Here is a 17,450-nt window from a genome sequence, read left to right on the forward strand (position 1 = left end):
GTACTCGCACGCCCCTCATTCTGAGGGGTGCGAGCGCCGCATCCATGCACTTCGTAATGTACGGGGTGCCAGGGATAAACCGAACGGCAGGACTATGTACTGATATGCCTGGCCCTCGAAGGCGAATCCCAAAAATCGCCTGTGACGTGACGCTATCTGTATTTGAAAGTACGCGTCTTTCAGATCTATTGATACGAACCAATCTCCTCGGCGAATCTGCGCGAGGATTTTTCTGGTCGTGAGCATCCTGTACTGTCGCTTCACAAGCACTCTGTTCAGTTGCCTTAGATCTAGTATGGGTCTGAGACCCCCGTCTTTTTTCGGTACCAGGAAGTATCTGCTGTATAGCCCTCCTTCGCTCTGAACTTGAGAGAGAGAGGCTCTATGGCCCCTTTGCTCAATAGTTTCGCCACTTCGGCTCGAAGTAAATGTGCTACTTCTGTTTTACCGTGGTCTCGACGTGCGCCGTATAGCGGCGAGGGCGTCGGTGAAACTGCAGCGAATAGCCTCTTTTTATAATGTTTAGCACCCACTTCGAAACCCAAGGCAGCTTTGCCCATGCATCTGCATGAATAGCTAGGGGTTGAATACGAAGCGTGCTCCGTTCGCTCAGCGACGGAGAGGCTTCGGTGTGCTGTAACACAAGCGTCGCGCTCGTGACATTTGAGGCAGGGGCGCGCTGATAACAGCGGGCAGATTGCCCGCGCTCGACTCCTCTGCGGCGGTCAACCGAGAGGGGGAGGGCTGGGCGAGTCCCGTAGGAACTGTCATGTCTGTGCGTGGATGTGGGTGCGGGATAGCGGGCACATTTACCACACCGAAAGCATTGTTCGCTTGAGTGAAGCGAATGCACGTTGGTTTCGTTTTTACAGAAACCGTGAGACATGCATAACGTAGTGTTTGTGGGCACTGGGTAGTGGGCACATTTACCACGTTTGATGCGCAATCAATCTGAGTCGATTTATGTGTGCGAGCCCTGTGTGACGGGCTGTGCTTGTGTGTAGAGATGGGCACTGGACAGTGGGCATTCTTTCTACACATAAAACACCATCGGCCGTGGCCGGGACACCAGAAAATTCACTCTTATGGGATTTATCTGGGTAGCCGTAAAAGCGGCGTTTGTGTGCAGGCAAGCGTGCTGCGTCGCCGACTTGTTTACTGCAGAATACACTGGAACAGTCACATTTACTGGAACTGAACGAGCGAGAAGTTGCCATAGAAACAGAGAGCGTCAACATGCTGGCGTTGAATTTCAGAGGGGAATGAGAAATGTATGAGAAAATGGAGTTCGGTCAGTCCGCAGCGGGACCAGAAACACTCTCTTTTCTCCTTACGCCAGTGACGCACGGAAAACCATAGAAATGGTGTTTGGGTGCAGGCGAGCGGGTTGTACAACGCGCTCGTTGGCTGCAAAATACACATCTGCAGTCGCATTTTCAGGGAACTGACAGAGCGAGCATTGACGGCATAATTTTATCTGCCGGTAGACCCGGGATCGAACACGGGTCTCTCGCGCGCAAAAACCTGAGAGTCTGCCACTGGGCCACAGAGGGAGACATATTGTAACTCAGTTAGCGCGAGTATTATCAGAGAGCGTCAACGTGCTGGCGTTTGTTTGCAGGCATGCGTGTATTACAACAGGCTTGCTCAATGCAATACTGACATTTCCAGTCGCCCGAACTTCAGAGGGGAATGAGAAATGTATGAGAAAATGGAGGTCGGTCCGTCTGCAGCGGGACCAGAAACACTCTCTTTTCTCCTTACGCCAGTGACGCACGGAAACCATAGAAACGGTGTTTGGGTGCAGGCGAGCGGGTTGTACAACGCGCTCGTTGGCTGCAAAATGCACATTTGCAGTCGCCTTTCAGGGAACTGACAGAGCGAAGCATTGGAGGCATAATTTATCTGCCGTTAGACCGGGATTAGAACACCGGTCTCTCGTGCGAAAAACCAAAGATTCTGCCACTGAGCCACAGGGGGGAACACAAAGGCTTTCAGATGCACAAGCATATAAGAGCGTCAACATGTTTTCTTCGGCGTTTGCTTGCAGGCGTGCGTGTATATAACAGGCTCGTTTGCTGCAATATTATATTTCCAGTCGCCTGATCAGGGAACTGAGAAATGTTTGAGAAATTCAGGTCAGTCCAGCCTCGGTGGGACTATAAACACTCTTTTCTCCTCTCCTTTTCTCCTTCAAAAAGACGCCCAGCTCTTTTAGTGCAATGAGAGTGTGTGTCGCGGCGGCGAGCACACACACATACATAAACACAGTAGCAGAGAAAGGATATAATGCCGGATAGCGCAGCAGGAAGGCAAGGAAGGCGGCGCGGCCAGCGACTTCAGTTACTCGTCCCGCTGAAGGTGCTCTCTCTCAGACGGCGCGGCTTCTCTCCAGCTCCAGCGATGCGTGTGCTTCGCTTGAAGGATGAAAAATCAGATAATAGCTGCCTGCGAGCGGTATTTATAGGCCTAGACCACGCCCGTTTCGGCGGGACGTGACGCAGCGGGCGCGAAGCACCCTCATTGGGTCTGGCGTCACGCCAGGCCTCGCTCGATAGGCTGCTGCAGGCCTCGCTCGATAGGCTGCTGCAGTTGCCGCAGAACAGCCAATAGGCGCGCAAGCTGCCTCGCCTATGTCTGCATGCTGCCGCAACGCGTTTTGCATTATTACAAAATTAAGGATCATTTTTGGCTTCAATATCTCACGGAAAAAGGATTTTCCCCTAGCGTAAGATATCTTACGCATTACGAGAGACCTCTCGTAAGAGAAGTATATCTTCCTGCATCACTTGTTCATTAAAAAAAAAACATAGAAAACACATTTTCTAATGATTAAATTTAATAGAATTTATGTGTATTCTGATACTTTATAGGGCCCACCAATAATTCTCTAACTGAATGTATGAAACTTTCTTTAAATACCATTAGAACCCCTCTGTGAAGGAAACAACTGTGCTTCAAGCATTTGATCTGTAAGCATAAAGGTAAGAGTTTGTCTCTGATTGAGATATCTACACATTTGTACTTGTGTTAAATACAACAATAATGTCAAGATATTCCAATCATGAGGCTTATGTTTGTATTCCAACACATTTTTAGATGTCATCTGCCAATTACTTTGACATAACAGAAGAGCTGATGAAGCTCCAAGAAATGATTTCTACAAAAGATATTCTATCAGCGACAAACACAATCAAAGAATACCTCAATCAGCAGGATCTTGTAGAACTTAACATTGGTGTGACAGGAGAGTCAGGTTCTGGAAAGTCCACATTTGTCAATGCATTCAGGGGTTTAGGGGATGAAGAAGACGGCTCTGCCAAAACAGGTATAGTGGAAACCACTACAGAACCAGAGGTTTACCTTCACCCTAAATACAACAATGTGAAAGTGTGGGATCTTCCTGGCATTGGAACACCAAACTTCAAAGCCGACGAGTATCTTAAACAGGTTCAGTTTGAACGCTATGATTTTTTCATCATCATTGCTTCAGATCGGTTCAGAGAATGCCACACTCAGCTGGCCAAAGAGATCATGAGAATGGAGAAAAGGTTTTATTTTATTCGCTCCAAAATGGACTTAAGCATTAAGGCTGAAAAGAGGAAGAAAAACTTTGACCATAAAAAGACACTGGATACCATACGGGAGGACTGTGAAAACGGTTAGTTTATTCAGTTAAAGATATGGCAATGTTTTAACAAACAGAGCAATAAAAAAAATTCAGGTTGTCAATAACATTATGCTTTCTTGTGGATATATCTTTGGTAAAACAGATATTAACATGCATGTAATTATTGATAAATATTGTCCATGAATAATACAATATTCCTTTAGTTATGATTACATCACTCATAATACCTTTATTTTATACCTTTTTACAGGTCTGCGAAAGATTGGTATAGATGATCCTGTCGTGTTCCTGATCTCTGGTTGGAAGCTCGGCAAGTATGATATAAATCAGCTGCAGGAGAGGATGGAGAAAGAGCTTCCACAGCATAAGAGACGTGTGCTGATGTTGGCTGTGCCGAATATTACACACGATATTAATGAGAAAAAGAAGAAATCTCTAGAGGAAAACATTGCAAGAGTAGCCTTCCTGTCTGCTTGTGTGGCTGCAATTCCTCTACCTGGTATTTCAATTGTAGTGGATTTAGCCATCATAGCAATTGAGATAGAGAAGTACTGCAACGTCTTTGGTCTTGATAAGCAATCTTTGGAGAAGCTCTGTGAAAGGTCTGGAAAGAGTATAGAGACTGTAGAGAGTCTGATTAAGTCAGTTTGGCATAAAGGAATATGTACAGGTTCAATCTTATCTATACTAACAGAAGCATCCTTGCTGGTAACAGAAGATGCTGTTGAGTCTGTTGTTAGGTTTGTGCCTCTTTTAGGCTCTGTAACGGCAGGAGCAATGTCCTATTGGGCTGTATCAACAATGCTGAAGAAAGCTCTGAATGACATAGCAGAAGATGCCAGGAATGTGCTAATGGCTTTACTGGAGACTGAAGTGTAATTAGACAGATTACCCGTACCAGCATATTTAACCAGTGGTTTCAAAGTTTGTAATATTCTGCATACTTACAAGTTAATTCTTTCAGAAAGTACATAATAGTTCATAAATACAAAGTTCTGGCATGAAACTCTAGATGGTGCAGGCTAAAAGGTTTTTTTACTCACCTGTTTCATAATCACATCATTATCTATAGGGCACAGCTGATTGGTTCTTGCTGTATCAGTAGCCAATGAGCTCACTACTCAACCTTCAAATATAGCATTTGCAGTTATCAACTCACTAGTAAAGCTTTAAAGGCAGTTCTCTTCCCATTAGTGAATATGTTTTTCATTTTTGTAAACTTAGATCTTCTGCAACAGGGATATGGAATATAATTTATTATTTATTTTCCAATTAAGTTATTTTAGAAATATATACATATGTATTGCAATTTTAAACATAGATGATTTAAATGACATAGATGAAGTACTTTAATATATTTATCTTACTCTTTGGTTGTCACAGTTTAGTCTGTTTTGGTTTCGTTTTCATGGACTTTTAGTTTGCTCATCTTTGTTTCCTGTTTCCTTTGTTCAATGTTTGTGTTTGCTCCTTAGCTGTTATGGCAATTCATCATTTGAATCATTTACAGGATACACATTCTACAATGTAGTGAAAACTGTATATTGTGAATACTACATAATCATATGAGGGAAATACACATTAAATTGTGATGTTCATGCATTTCATTGTTTGCTGTTTTATTGTTTCCAGAATACCCCTTTAAATATATTCCAGTGATATTGCATGACTGAAAAGAACATTGTTTGACTGTACAGATCTAAACAGGTTTCATACCAGATTTCTCTGCAAGTTTAAACTGTATTCAGCAAGTTAAAACTGTATTATTTAGATTTGCATCCAAGCAACCATAAAGGTAAATTTAGGTATCTGTATGTATAGGTGTTTTGGTCATAAGCCTAATGTGATGGGGCAATAGGGGTGCTTGTAACTGCTCTTGACTACGCCACTCCAATTTTGGTTGGGTAGGAGATCCCAAATCACTACGGGGTTCCCCGCTCGGCTCAATTAAATGAATAAACTTAAAGGACAAGTTCGGTATTTTACACTTAAAGCCCTGTTTACAGATCGTATCTGATGAAATAGAACGGTTAAGATTAAAATTTGGACACATGCTCCTGTCCCGAGAATTTTAGGTTTATTTAGCTTTTGTGGACCTATTTTGCCAAACGCGTCACACCCGTGATTCTTCCGTTGAGAGCTTGAATAATAGACACTCCAGCCCAGTTGGTGGCGATAATGCACCTTTGCCAATTGCAAGCAAACCACGGGCATTTCATTGAATACACAGAAGAAGCAGAAGAAGAAGCGGCGGAGTAATACCATAAAGGTGCTGCGGTCTCACAGCACGTCCTATACAAGTTTTTGAGTGAACACCCCTGACCACTCGGTGAGTTTCACGTCTTTGTAAACGAAAGTTTAATGTGTTTTTAGGAAGGAATCTTCCAGTGCACATAGACAACCATTGTGGGGGTGGGGGAAGCGAAATAAACCTAAAATTCTCGGGACAGGAGCATGTGTCCAAATTTTAATCTTAACCGTTCTATTTCATCAGATACGATCTGTAAACAGGGCTTTAAGTGTAAAATACCGAACTTGTCCTTTAAGGCAAAAGTGATGATCAAATCAAAGCATAGTTTTTATTAAATACATGAATTCTGGTCTCATTTGATTCCACTCAAAAGCTGGCCAAACTAACTTAGCACAGGATGGCAATACAAATAACTATGGAGGGAGACAACACTTCCAAAAGAAAATATACACAACCAATAAATAAATAAATACAATAACCCCAAAAGAAATCAAATTTCCTGCACAGCAAACTGAATACACAATTACACACAAAACTCTTTCCACACCACACTTGGTGAATCAAAGTGAGTATCTCCCCCCAATATAACATGTCTTAGTGGGTTTTTTTTCATTTTTTTTTTCTTTTTTTTCATAAATTTCACCTTTATTGTAAGCCGCTTTCTCCTCTGTCATTTGAACGACCGGTTGACTTCCTGATTCTATGAAACCACTCCCTCAGAAACAGGCAATGGGCTCAGATTGGTTAGTTGGGCCGGTGTGTTGTAATTGGTTAAACTGCGTAGTGCATGTTGTCCGGAAACTTCACGCCCATTACCTTTACGGGCGAAAGTTGCATGTGCTCCGGTCAAATGTAAATAATGGTGCCAATACTGCCGTATCAGTTTGAGCCAGAATCAGACCCAAAAAGCGGCAATGAAGAGAATCAAGCAACCTCCCCAAACACGGCTCTTACAAAACGTTTCTGAATGGTACTAATTTTTTTTATTATTATTATTCTATTCTATTCTATTCTAATCTACTATTATTATATAAGAATTTCGATACGCTGTTACTTGAAAATGCTACTGCTGCTTGTTAGCTTTTGAGATACGGTTTTCTCCTGATTAAACATTTAATATAACTGAATAAATGACTGAGTAATACCGTTTTTTAAAGTTATTGTTTTTGAACTTTATACACGTTTGTCTTATACACACAAAATAGCATCGAACTAACTGGCTATAAACAAACAGCGTTGGCATTGGTTTACATTCTTGATCAAATCGAAAAATTACGTCATAAAATATACATGGAAAATACATTTACAAAATTAGTACATAATTACAAATTCAGGTCCAAAATGTTTGTACGCGTTTGTACGTGTAAGTGGCTACTAAAGCCAGCGCTGGCATTTGTTTACGTCCTTGATAAAACTAAAACATTACGTCTGAAATTATACATGCAAACATTATTAAGTCTTACTTATAGGTTGTGGCCCAACAACTGCTGCCTCTGGTTTTAAAGTTGGAACTGCTTCATGTTTTAGTAACAGTTTCTTGTTGAATCCGGCATTGAATTCGTGGAGATTCTGGAAGCTGTCTTCCGTAAAACGCGCAGCACATGAGCTATTACGATTGAAATTTTCAGGAACATAATCAAACATAAATTTTAGCCATTGTTGACGAACTACAGCGTCCGTATGAAGCCCGAACACAGAAGACCTGGCAGCTGGGTGAAAATAACACACTTTCGACGGCATGGCTACAGCTCTCACTATAACTCTTCCTCTTCGACAAAGCCGCAGAAATATGGCCATGCCCCCTTTTCTGCATGGGTTAGTTACGTATAAAACCCGGGAAGTATCTCGTTGTAGTCCCATTAGAGTCGTTTTTGTAGGCATTAAACTTCCTGATTTTTAAAAGACGATATCTCTGCTTACGTTGAACTTTCAGCGCAGCAACTTTGCAGATAATGTTCATGCATCAACAGCAACATTACACACCATTTAAAATGAAAAAAGTGAAATCACAATCAACCACCCCTTTAAAGGGAAATTACACCCTCTACAGATACCCTCAGCAGTGCCCCCTACTGACTTGGCTACACTAAGATAAAAGAGAGACTTGCAAATGTTTAATTTGCATGCTGATACAGTGCACACTGTCTTGTCACACTGTCACACTGTTTTATAAATAAATAAAACAAATATTATAAATTATATAAAATATACAAAAATTATAATGTATACAATTTTAAATATAAAATATAAAGTAGCTATAGGCTATATAGGTCACTTCATGCTGTGATTGATTTGCAAAGTTTACATCTGCACAATCACAAGCTTTCCCTGACATTTTGGCATATTGCTGTTCAGAAGTAAAAATTGTCCTAATTTATTTTCATTTACAGTTAATAAAAAAGAAACCAAAAACATTTAACTGTTCTTGGTGTTAATCATACACTAGGCCTAAAAAACTGACTTTCACCATGCAAGCATTTCACTTGCGTTTTAAAGCAGTTAAATAAATAACATCTGTTCATTTTGTATCAGTGCGATGAGTGAAAATTGTTAAACCAACAAACCTACTACCTCTGTTGTATAGCCTATACCCTATATGTCATAATGATCGTCAAAACCTTTATCTGATCAAGGTTATGATTAAGGTGGAAAAATAACCAGAATCTCTTTAGAATACAGGTAAAAAGGTGTTAAATTTGGTTGTTTTAATACATATTTATTCAGTTTATCGTTGTAGGACTATCAGGTTTTTTTATTTTTTTTTTAGATGGCTACATCTGATGATGACTTTGCAATAGCACAGGAGGACTGGGATTAATTTAAAGAATTCATATTCAAGATCTACAATCAGCCATTAACACAGTGAAGGATTACCTTTTAAGAACAACACTGTGTTGTGTTCAATAGTGGCGAATATTTGCCGAATATTACACTGGAGATTAATGAGAAAAAGAAGAAAACTCTGGAGGAAAACATTGGAAAAGTTGCTTTCCTGTCTGCTTGTATTGCTGTTATTCCTCTTCCTGGTCTTTCGATCACTGCAGATATAGCCATCATAGCAGATGAGCTGAGAAAGTACTACAGTGTGTTTGGTCTGGATGATCCATCCCTTCAGAAGCTTTGTGAAAGATCTGGGAAAACCGTAGAGGAATTGAAGAGTCTGATGAAGTCTCCTCTGCATCAAGGGATAAACACAAATTCAATATTAACCTTGCTGGGTGCTGCGTCTCTTCTTATATCAGAAGATACTGTTGAGTTACTTGTGAGCTTTATTCCTATTATTGGCAGTTTGGTGGCAGGAGGACTGTCTTATCTGACTGTCTCAAGAATGCTGAAGAGAGCTCTGAATGACATCGCTGATGATGCCAGGAACGTGCTGATGGCTTCACTGGAGACTGAAGAGTAAAAGACAAGAATGTTCAACAGCGTTTAGAACTAATTGCTATTGGGGTATTTATAGACAAAAAACATGTATGACATTTAATACAAAATATCTAATAGACATTTATGATATAGATTTCACGTTGTATTCACATTACATGCATTTAATTATCTGTTACTTCTATCCAAAGCAACTTACATTTGATTTAAAATACAGACTTTTTTAAAATTTAAAATGTATAAGATTTGTATCTTTGGAGAAATTACTTTTGTTTGCACCTATGTATTTGCTCAAAATTTGCATTTCTTTAGGCTACATCATTTTGTGTCTTTCCTACTTGATAGATTGCTTTTGGCCCTCTCTTCTTTCCAATTTACTTTCCATAATAACAGCATCAAAGCCTCAGCTGCCACTGCTACTCATGACTACATTACATTAAAAACATTTATCACTTTGTGATAAGTTGCCGTTTGTGTGTTGGCTCATCAACGGACTCCTCCAAACCTGGTGAAAGATACAAAGATCAATATTCCAGATTCAGTCATCCAGTTTCTCTGTTGTTCTCTGTGGGTTGTTTCCCACCTGAACATGTGTTGAATAAATAGCATCTGGGTTCAAACTTAAATGTAATAACTTAAGAAGCGCAATTACAATATTTTGAAATAGGGTACAAGTACAATTGGCCAGATAAAGCTGAAGTGTCAAAGGTTGTTAAAATTTAATATCAGCTGTTTTAACAATCTTTAACAAGCTATTTAAACTATTGCCACAGTAACAACTGTCATAAATCAACTGATATTGCAGTTTGCTCAAGTGGGCAGGGTAAATCCATTTACAACGGATCCGTTATCACAAAATAAAAGATCCATATCTTCCTTGCAGTTCAAATGGGATTTCAGCTGAAACGTCTGGGGTTTCCTTACATTGCTCAGTAATCACAATATTTTATTTAGCCTTTATCATTATTTTGTTTGTTGCTGATCCAAAATAGTCCAAAATAAAGATTTACATTTGTGTATTTGGATGAAAATGTCAAACGTTCTTAAAGTCTCTTAGTCTCATTACCACTGTGAAAACATTTAGCCTTTTGAGATTACCTTCAAACAATGTTTGATTGTACAATTCAGTGTGTACAATCGCTCTCGGGCTCTTTTGAGGCAGTGCCTGAGTTTGACAAAATTCCTGACACTCTTTATTCTCATTGTACTGCTTTTCATAAATGTTACAGAACAGGTTGGAATAATCTGTCATACTCCAATCAGCCAAATAATAACTTTAAATCAAGTTTTATTTTAAACTAAAAGTTTTATTTATTTGTAATTATTTATCAAGGATTTTTCTTATTGTTCGTGCCAAATGATTTTGCGTATTTGTAAGTACTTTCATTACAATTCATTAATTGTTCCCTTCAGGAAACAAAAGGAGATCAATGCAGCTCTGAATAAACATACCATGCTATTTTAAGCCTCGGTAAATGCAGATATCCACCCAGTGTGTCCACAATAGGAAAGTAAAAAAAATAAGGTTAAATTATATCAAAATTATTACAATATTTATTTTTAGTTTTAACTAATTTTAGCATTTCATCCACTTTCTTAAACCATTTCCTTGTCCTCAAAGTGGTGCATTAATTCTGATTAAAATATATTGGAAAATGTATTGACTTTAATTACGTTATTTTATTTTAAATTAAATGTTTAATCATTTGTAATTATTTAATAAGGGCTAAGGAGTTTTGGTGATTGTTCTTATGCCATGTGATTTCATGAGTATTTGCTTGTATTTGTCTATAACTTTAGAGATTTACAAATATTTATGAATCTTTATTGAATCTATAATACTCAATTGGGTGGTTGTGTTGTATTTATAATCAATAAGATTAATTATATTTTCAATGCCATCATATTTATTTAATGGAACTGACAGATACTTGATTTGAAATGATCACATTTCGCTGTTCTGTGTGACTTTTTGTGCCATATATTCAACTCTTATATTGTAAGAGTATAGCCTTCCTGGTCTTTCATTTGTAGACTTTGAGCCATTGTAAAACAACATATAAATCTACATGAATTATCAAGCCACTGCAATCACAACCAAAATCCTCTCACTATTTAGACTGCAGTTAAATGGGTCTATCAATGCCCCTCTGTGTTAATGTGCATATTTCAAAACATGAACTCCATGTAAATATTTATGTCCCTCTGACTCTAGTTCCTATGGTGATGTGGCAGTGAAAGTGAAAGTATTTTTTTGGGCGGATCTCGCTCTGCTTTTGTTTTATAACCAGAGTAAAAGTCAGTAGGTCTGCGCAACAACAGGCTTCATTTCAGATCTGCTGTCAGTGTCTTCTTGCTGTGTGGATTGTTTAGAAGATTTTGGTAAGAAAGATGTTTATAGAACTTTTAAAAACTTTTGACAGCAATGCATTTCTTGTTGTAAAATCAAATATTCAGAATTTCCTATCCTTCAATGCTTATAATATAAAATCCCTTTTAGAAGCTTTTTTTTTTAGCATTCAAATGTTACATTGAAAATGCCTGTTGAATCAATTCGGCTTTACATTATAAGAGTAATTCATGTATTTATTTGCAGTCCTTGATTAAATATTTCAAACTTTTCTTTACAACAGTGAATTTCACGGTGGTGAATGAAACAACAGCTCCTCTATCCTAGTCTAAGTTCTTCCTGTGTCTCGTGCTCTGAAACATAAAGGTGAGATTGAAAAAATGTAAGAGGGTCTGCATAACGCTTTACAGTTCAGTTTTCAAACCGTACCTATTACAGTTTTTCAAAAATGCTTAACAGTTTTTGAAACTATGGCTCAATTTCTCGAAACTCTACACACAAAACCACAAAACATGCACACAAGATGCAAAACATCACACATCTCTTGCAAAAGCAAATACTTCATCCAAAACTATTTTAATTCTTCTAAAAAATTTATTTTGTGAACTCTACATACAAACATCAAATGATTAGCCACATACTACAAACTACATACGGATGTGAAAAATATAAAATATTTTGCTTGTTCAGTGTGCAGTGGAGTGTACAGGAGTTTGTCACACGTGCATGTATATGCACAAATACACTGTATATACAGTATGAATGCACAATTGATTAACTTTACAGCTGAACTGAACTGAATCAACACTGAACTGATTTGAGCTGAATAATGACACTGGCTTTAAGTCAAGTCAAGTTTATTTGTATAGCGCTTTTCACAATACAGATTGTGAAAAGACCTTTAGACCTGCTTTACAGCAGAATCAGATTTTTTTTACTATTGTGAAGCTGCTTGAAACAATCTGTATTGTGTAAAGTGCTAGAGAAATAAAGGTGACTTAACTTGTATGCATATTCAGTATATATTTACATATATATATATAAAACACTGAGTTTGATTTCTAAGTGATCAATTTCTAAGTGTTTTCACATGATCATTGGGTGTAGGTCATCAGTAAATGAGTGTGACATTTACATGGCAGTGTTTCCCAAATGAAACAAAAGAGCTGTTAGTTTTGAGTCAAGAGTCTAACATGGCTTAACTGTGAAACAGAGTTTTGCAAAAAGTTTGTTTTACAATAGCAAACTGAGTTTAAAGCACACGATGTTCTTGTATTTTTGTAGACTTGGTCTGAAGTTTAGGTATATGAGTGATGGTTACGTGCATGTCTGTAGCCTATATTTAGCACTTGCATACTGTTAAAATAAAGTGACCCAACTGCAAAAGCCAAAAAGGTAACTGTAAAAAACTCATGTTAAAAGCATGTTACAGTTACTACACTAAGAAGAGTTGTGCAACTGTTAAATCACGGTCAGTGAGAGAGATTTTATTCTGCTTCAGCATCATGTCTTCATGTTGGTACGGCCTGAGGACTTTGTCCACATCACAGACAATGTCATCTCTGCAGGCAAAGGGAAAAACCCTAAAGCCAGATCCAGCCTTGACAACATTCTCCACACCTTGCTCTTTCTCCTCCTCATCCTCTTCCTTCTTGTTCACCTCCACTTATGCTCATACTCTTCCTTCTCTCCCTCTTATATTGTTTCCATCCATTGTTGGCATCAACAATCAGTGCAACATTTTTAGTCAGTTTTGGCACTCTGAACTGACTTATTACAGTTGGTTTGGTCACATCATTAGAAATAAGTGTGAACTATTTTTTTTTTAGAGTTGTTGTGTGTAAATGATGATAACTGTTGCAGTTGTGTTTAACTTTTGCCTGCCTGTGTTTAGCGTTTTGAAACATAAGTGGCCATCTTGGCCGAAGACGAACTCTCAGGCGTGGCGGCGGCCATCTTGGCCGATGCCGATATTTAAAAAATGGCAAATATCGGCTGATATATCGGCCTTAGCTCAAGTTTTGGTTCAAGTTTTCAAGTTTGAACCAAAGTTCAAAGTTGGTTCAAGTTTTCCCTGGTGTCTGCGTGCGCAATAAGTGGGCGCGCAATATGCTAATGTTTCATCTTGACGTCACAACGAAACGGCTTATGACTTGTTTGAAAAAAGATTTAAAAAAATCGGACTCAGAGTCGACTCTTACTTTTGAAAGACAATAACTTTATATACGGTGAACTTTCAGATTTAAAACTTTGCAGGATGTTTTTATTCACTTAGAGCTATGTTACACACTACATGAAAGGTAATTTTCAAAAATCCATAATAGGAGCCAGCCCTTTAACAATAAACCAATTACAATATGACACAACAGACAAGGGAACACACGGCAGGATCACAAGACTAAAACCAGGGCATCACATGACAGACAAAAGACAGGAACAAGAAACAAACACCCAAAACGTGACAGTTTGCTTTTGCAAGAGATTTGTGACGTTTTCCATCTTGTGTGCATGTTTTGAGTTTTTGTGTGTAGTTTTGAGAAATTGAGCCATTTCCGAAATTGTGTGTAAGCAATTTTTAAAAACTGTAAAAGACTGTTTAGTTGATGGCCCATTTGACCTCCCATCAGTAAAAATGGGAATTTCCCTCATTTTCACAGACACATCTTAAGCCTAGTCCCAGACTAAAATGTATGTTTTAACTGAAATCAACCTGCACTGACATATCGCAAAATATGTCAGTGCCATTGTTTTGTCTCAATTTGCACACCAGTAATGTTTTTAAGGCATTTTTTATACAAGCTACTTAAATGTTATAATTAAACTAAAGCCTAATCCTGGCTTATTCTAAGCCCTGTCTGGAAAACTGGGCCTTTAAGTTTCAGGATTTTAAGTTTCAGCTAAAATGGGCCAACACATAGAAAGGGACTTCTGACATTTTAAACTGTTGTTTTAAGCAACATCTTTTCAACAGTTTATTTTTATATTACTTTTTTAGATGGCTACATTTGAAGATTATTGTATAATAACTCCGGAGGACCTGGAGGATATTAAAGATTCCATATCTACTCAGGATCTCCCATCAGCGATAAACACAATCAAAGAATACCTCAAACAGCAAGATCTTGTAGAACTTAACATTGGTGTGACGGGAGAGTCAGGTTCTGGAAAGTCCACGTTTGTCAATGCATTCAGGGGTTTAGGGGATGAAGATGAAGGCGCTGCTGAAACTGGCCCAGTAGAAACCACTATGGAGCCTGAAGTTTACCTTCACCCTAAATACAAAAATGTGAAAGTGTGGGATCTTCCTGGCATTGGAACACCAAACTTCAAAGCCGACGAGTATCTTAAACTGGTTAAGTTTGAACGCTATGATTTTTTCATCATCATTGCTTCAGATCGGTTCAGAGAATGCCACACTCAGCTGGCCAAAGAGATCAAGAACATGGGGAAAAAGTTTTATTTTGTTCGTTCCAAGATTGACTTTTGCATTACTGCTGAGAAGAGGAAGAAAAGCTTTGACCAGAAAAAGACGCTGGATACCATTCGAAAGGATTGTGAAAATGGTTAGTTTATTCAGTTCACATGTTTTAAGCAGTAAAGAGATTTAGATGTTATCTTTACGATTAATGTATTAAAACAATATGTTTTTCTCATGTAAAAACAATGATAATTTGAATTACACTGCTAATAATTTATTAGCCTATATTATTTATTAATTTATGATTATAAAATATTTAATAATCCTTTTTTTATATATATATTTCATGATGCCCTTTCCTGTTTCTGTCTAGGTCTGAGAAAGATTGGTATAGAGGATCCTGTTGTGTTCCTGATCTCTGGTTGGGAGCTCGGCAAGTATGATTTAAATCTGCTGCAGGAGAGGATGGAGAAAGAGCTTCCACAGCATAAGAGACGTGTGCTGATGTTGGCTTTGCCGAATATTACACTGGAGATTAATGAGAAAAAGAAGAAAGCTCTGGAAGAAAACATTGGAAAAGTTGCTTTCCTGTCTGCTTGTATTGCTGTCATTCCTCTTCCTGGTCTTTCGATCACTGCGGATATAGCCATCATAGCAGATGAGCTGAGAAAGTACTACAGTGTGTTTGGTCTGGATGATCCATCCCTTCAGAAGCTTTGTGAAAGATCTGGGAAAACCGTAGAGGAATTGAAGAGTCTGATGAAGTCTCCTCTGCATCAAGGGATAAACACAAATTCAATATTAACCTTGCTGGGTGCTGCGTCTCTTCTTATATCAGAAGATACTGTTGAGTTACTTGTGAGCTTTATTCCTATTATTGGCAGTTTGGTGGCAGGAGGAATGTCTTATCTGACTGTCTCAAGAATGCTGAAGAGAGCTCTGAATGACATCGCTGATGATGCCAGGAACGTGCTGATGGCTTCACTGGAGACTGAAGTGTAAAAGACAAGAATGTTCAACAGCGTTTAGAACTAATTGCTATTGGGGTGTTTATAGACAAAAACATTTATGACATTTAGCGCAAAATATCTAATATACATTTATGATATAGATTTCACGTTTACATGTGAATCAGAATTAAATGTGTACGATTTTTACCTTTGGAGAAATAACTTTTGTTTGCGAATATATATTTGCTCAAAATTTGCATTTCTTTACATAATTTTGTGTCTTTCCTATTTGATTGCTTTTGGCCCTCTCTTCTTTCCAATTTACTTTTCATAATAACAGCATCAAAGCCTCAGCTGCCACTGCTACTCATGACTACATTACATTAAAAACATTTATCACTTTGTGATAAGTTGCCGTTTGTGTGTTGGCTCATCAACGGACTCCTCCAAACCTGGTGAAAGATACAAAGACAGTTTTATCAAAAACAGTTTCTCTGTTGTTCTCTGTGGGTTGTTACCCACCTGAACATGTGTTGAATAAATAGCATCTGGGTTCAAACTTAAATGTAATAACTTACGAAGCGCAATTACATCCCAATATTTTCAAGTACAATTGGCCAGATAAAGCTGAAGTGTCAAAGGTTGTTAAGATTTAACTATTAATTATTAAGACAGGGCAAATCATTTTACAAAACTTAAAATGAATGCAGAAAGTAAGGTTTCATATACAGTATCTTGATGATCACAAAATAAAACATCCATATGATCTTCCTCGCAGTTCACAAATGGGAGTTTCCGCTGAAACATCTGGGTTTCCCTCATATTGCTCAGTAATCACAATTTTTTATTTTGCCCTTTTCATTATTTTGTTTGTTGCTGATGAGTCCAAAATAAAGGTTTGCATGTGTGTATTTGGATGTAAATGTCAAACATTCTTAAAGTCTCTTAGTCTCATTACCACTGTGAAAACATTTAGCCTTTTGAGATTATCTTCAAACCTGTGTGTGTACAATCGGTCTTGGGCTCTTTTGAGGCAGTGCCTGAGTTTGACAAAAGTCCTGACATTCTTTATTCTCATTGTACTGCTTTTCATAAATGTTACAGAACAGGTTTGAATACTCTGTCATACTCCAATCAGCCAAATAATAACTTTAAATCAAGTTATTTTATTTTAAACTAAATGTTTATGTATTTGTAATTATTTATCAAGGATTAAGGAGTTTTTTTCTGATTGTTCTTGTGTGTTATATGCCACATGAACTAACTTTTAGTATTTCATCCAGTTTCCTATCCACGTTCTTTGTCCTTGAAGTGGTGCTTTAATTCTGATTAAATTTTTTTTGGAAAATGTCTTACTATCAAATCGTAACTTTAATGCGTTTTTTACAGTTTTATATTAAATGTTTAATCATTTGTAATCCCGAAACGCACAATATTAACATAGGTTACTGACAGCATCTAAAATGACT

At 38.0% G+C, this 17,450-nt stretch overlaps 2 protein-coding genes across 2 annotated transcripts; both read left to right on the forward strand.

The window, feature by feature from the left end:
* Positions 1–3,099: 3,099 nt before the first annotated feature.
* LOC309510361 (interferon-inducible GTPase 5-like) lies at positions 3,100–9,535 on the forward strand (the record flags this gene model as incomplete). The annotated part of the gene is made up of 3 exons (XM_082185112.1): positions 3,100–3,661; positions 3,882–4,021; positions 8,800–9,535. The coding sequence occupies 3 exons, from the start codon at positions 3,100–3,102 to the stop codon at positions 9,286–9,288; spliced, it is 1,191 nt and encodes a 396-aa protein (XP_082041238.1). The 3' UTR covers positions 9,289–9,535.
* A 1,966-nt stretch (positions 9,536–11,501) lies between these two features.
* LOC309510352 (interferon-inducible GTPase 5-like) lies at positions 11,502–17,331 on the forward strand. The gene is made up of 4 exons (XM_082185103.1): positions 11,502–11,645; positions 11,897–11,979; positions 14,609–15,176; positions 15,405–17,331. Exons 3-4 carry the CDS (start codon positions 14,609–14,611, stop codon positions 16,031–16,033), a joined length of 1,197 nt encoding a protein of 398 aa, XP_082041229.1. The 5' UTR covers positions 11,502–11,645; positions 11,897–11,979; the 3' UTR covers positions 16,034–17,331.
* The last annotated feature ends 119 nt before the right edge of the window (positions 17,332–17,450 follow it).

This window comes from Leuciscus leuciscus, assembly GCF_965113295.1.
Source record: "Leuciscus leuciscus genome assembly, chromosome: 12".
Classification (NCBI taxonomy): domain Eukaryota; kingdom Metazoa; phylum Chordata; class Actinopteri; order Cypriniformes; family Leuciscidae; genus Leuciscus; species Leuciscus leuciscus.

Excerpts from the sequence above, each read along its gene's own strand:
- LOC309510352 (XM_082185103.1), top strand. The coding sequence starts at position 14,609 with ATGGCTACATTTGAAGATTATTGTATAATAACTCCGGAGGACCTGGAG. Across the intron at positions 15,177-15,404 it reads TCGAAAGGATTGTGAAAATG|GTCTGAGAAAGATTGGTATA; the intron begins GTTAGTTTATTC and ends GTTTCTGTCTAG.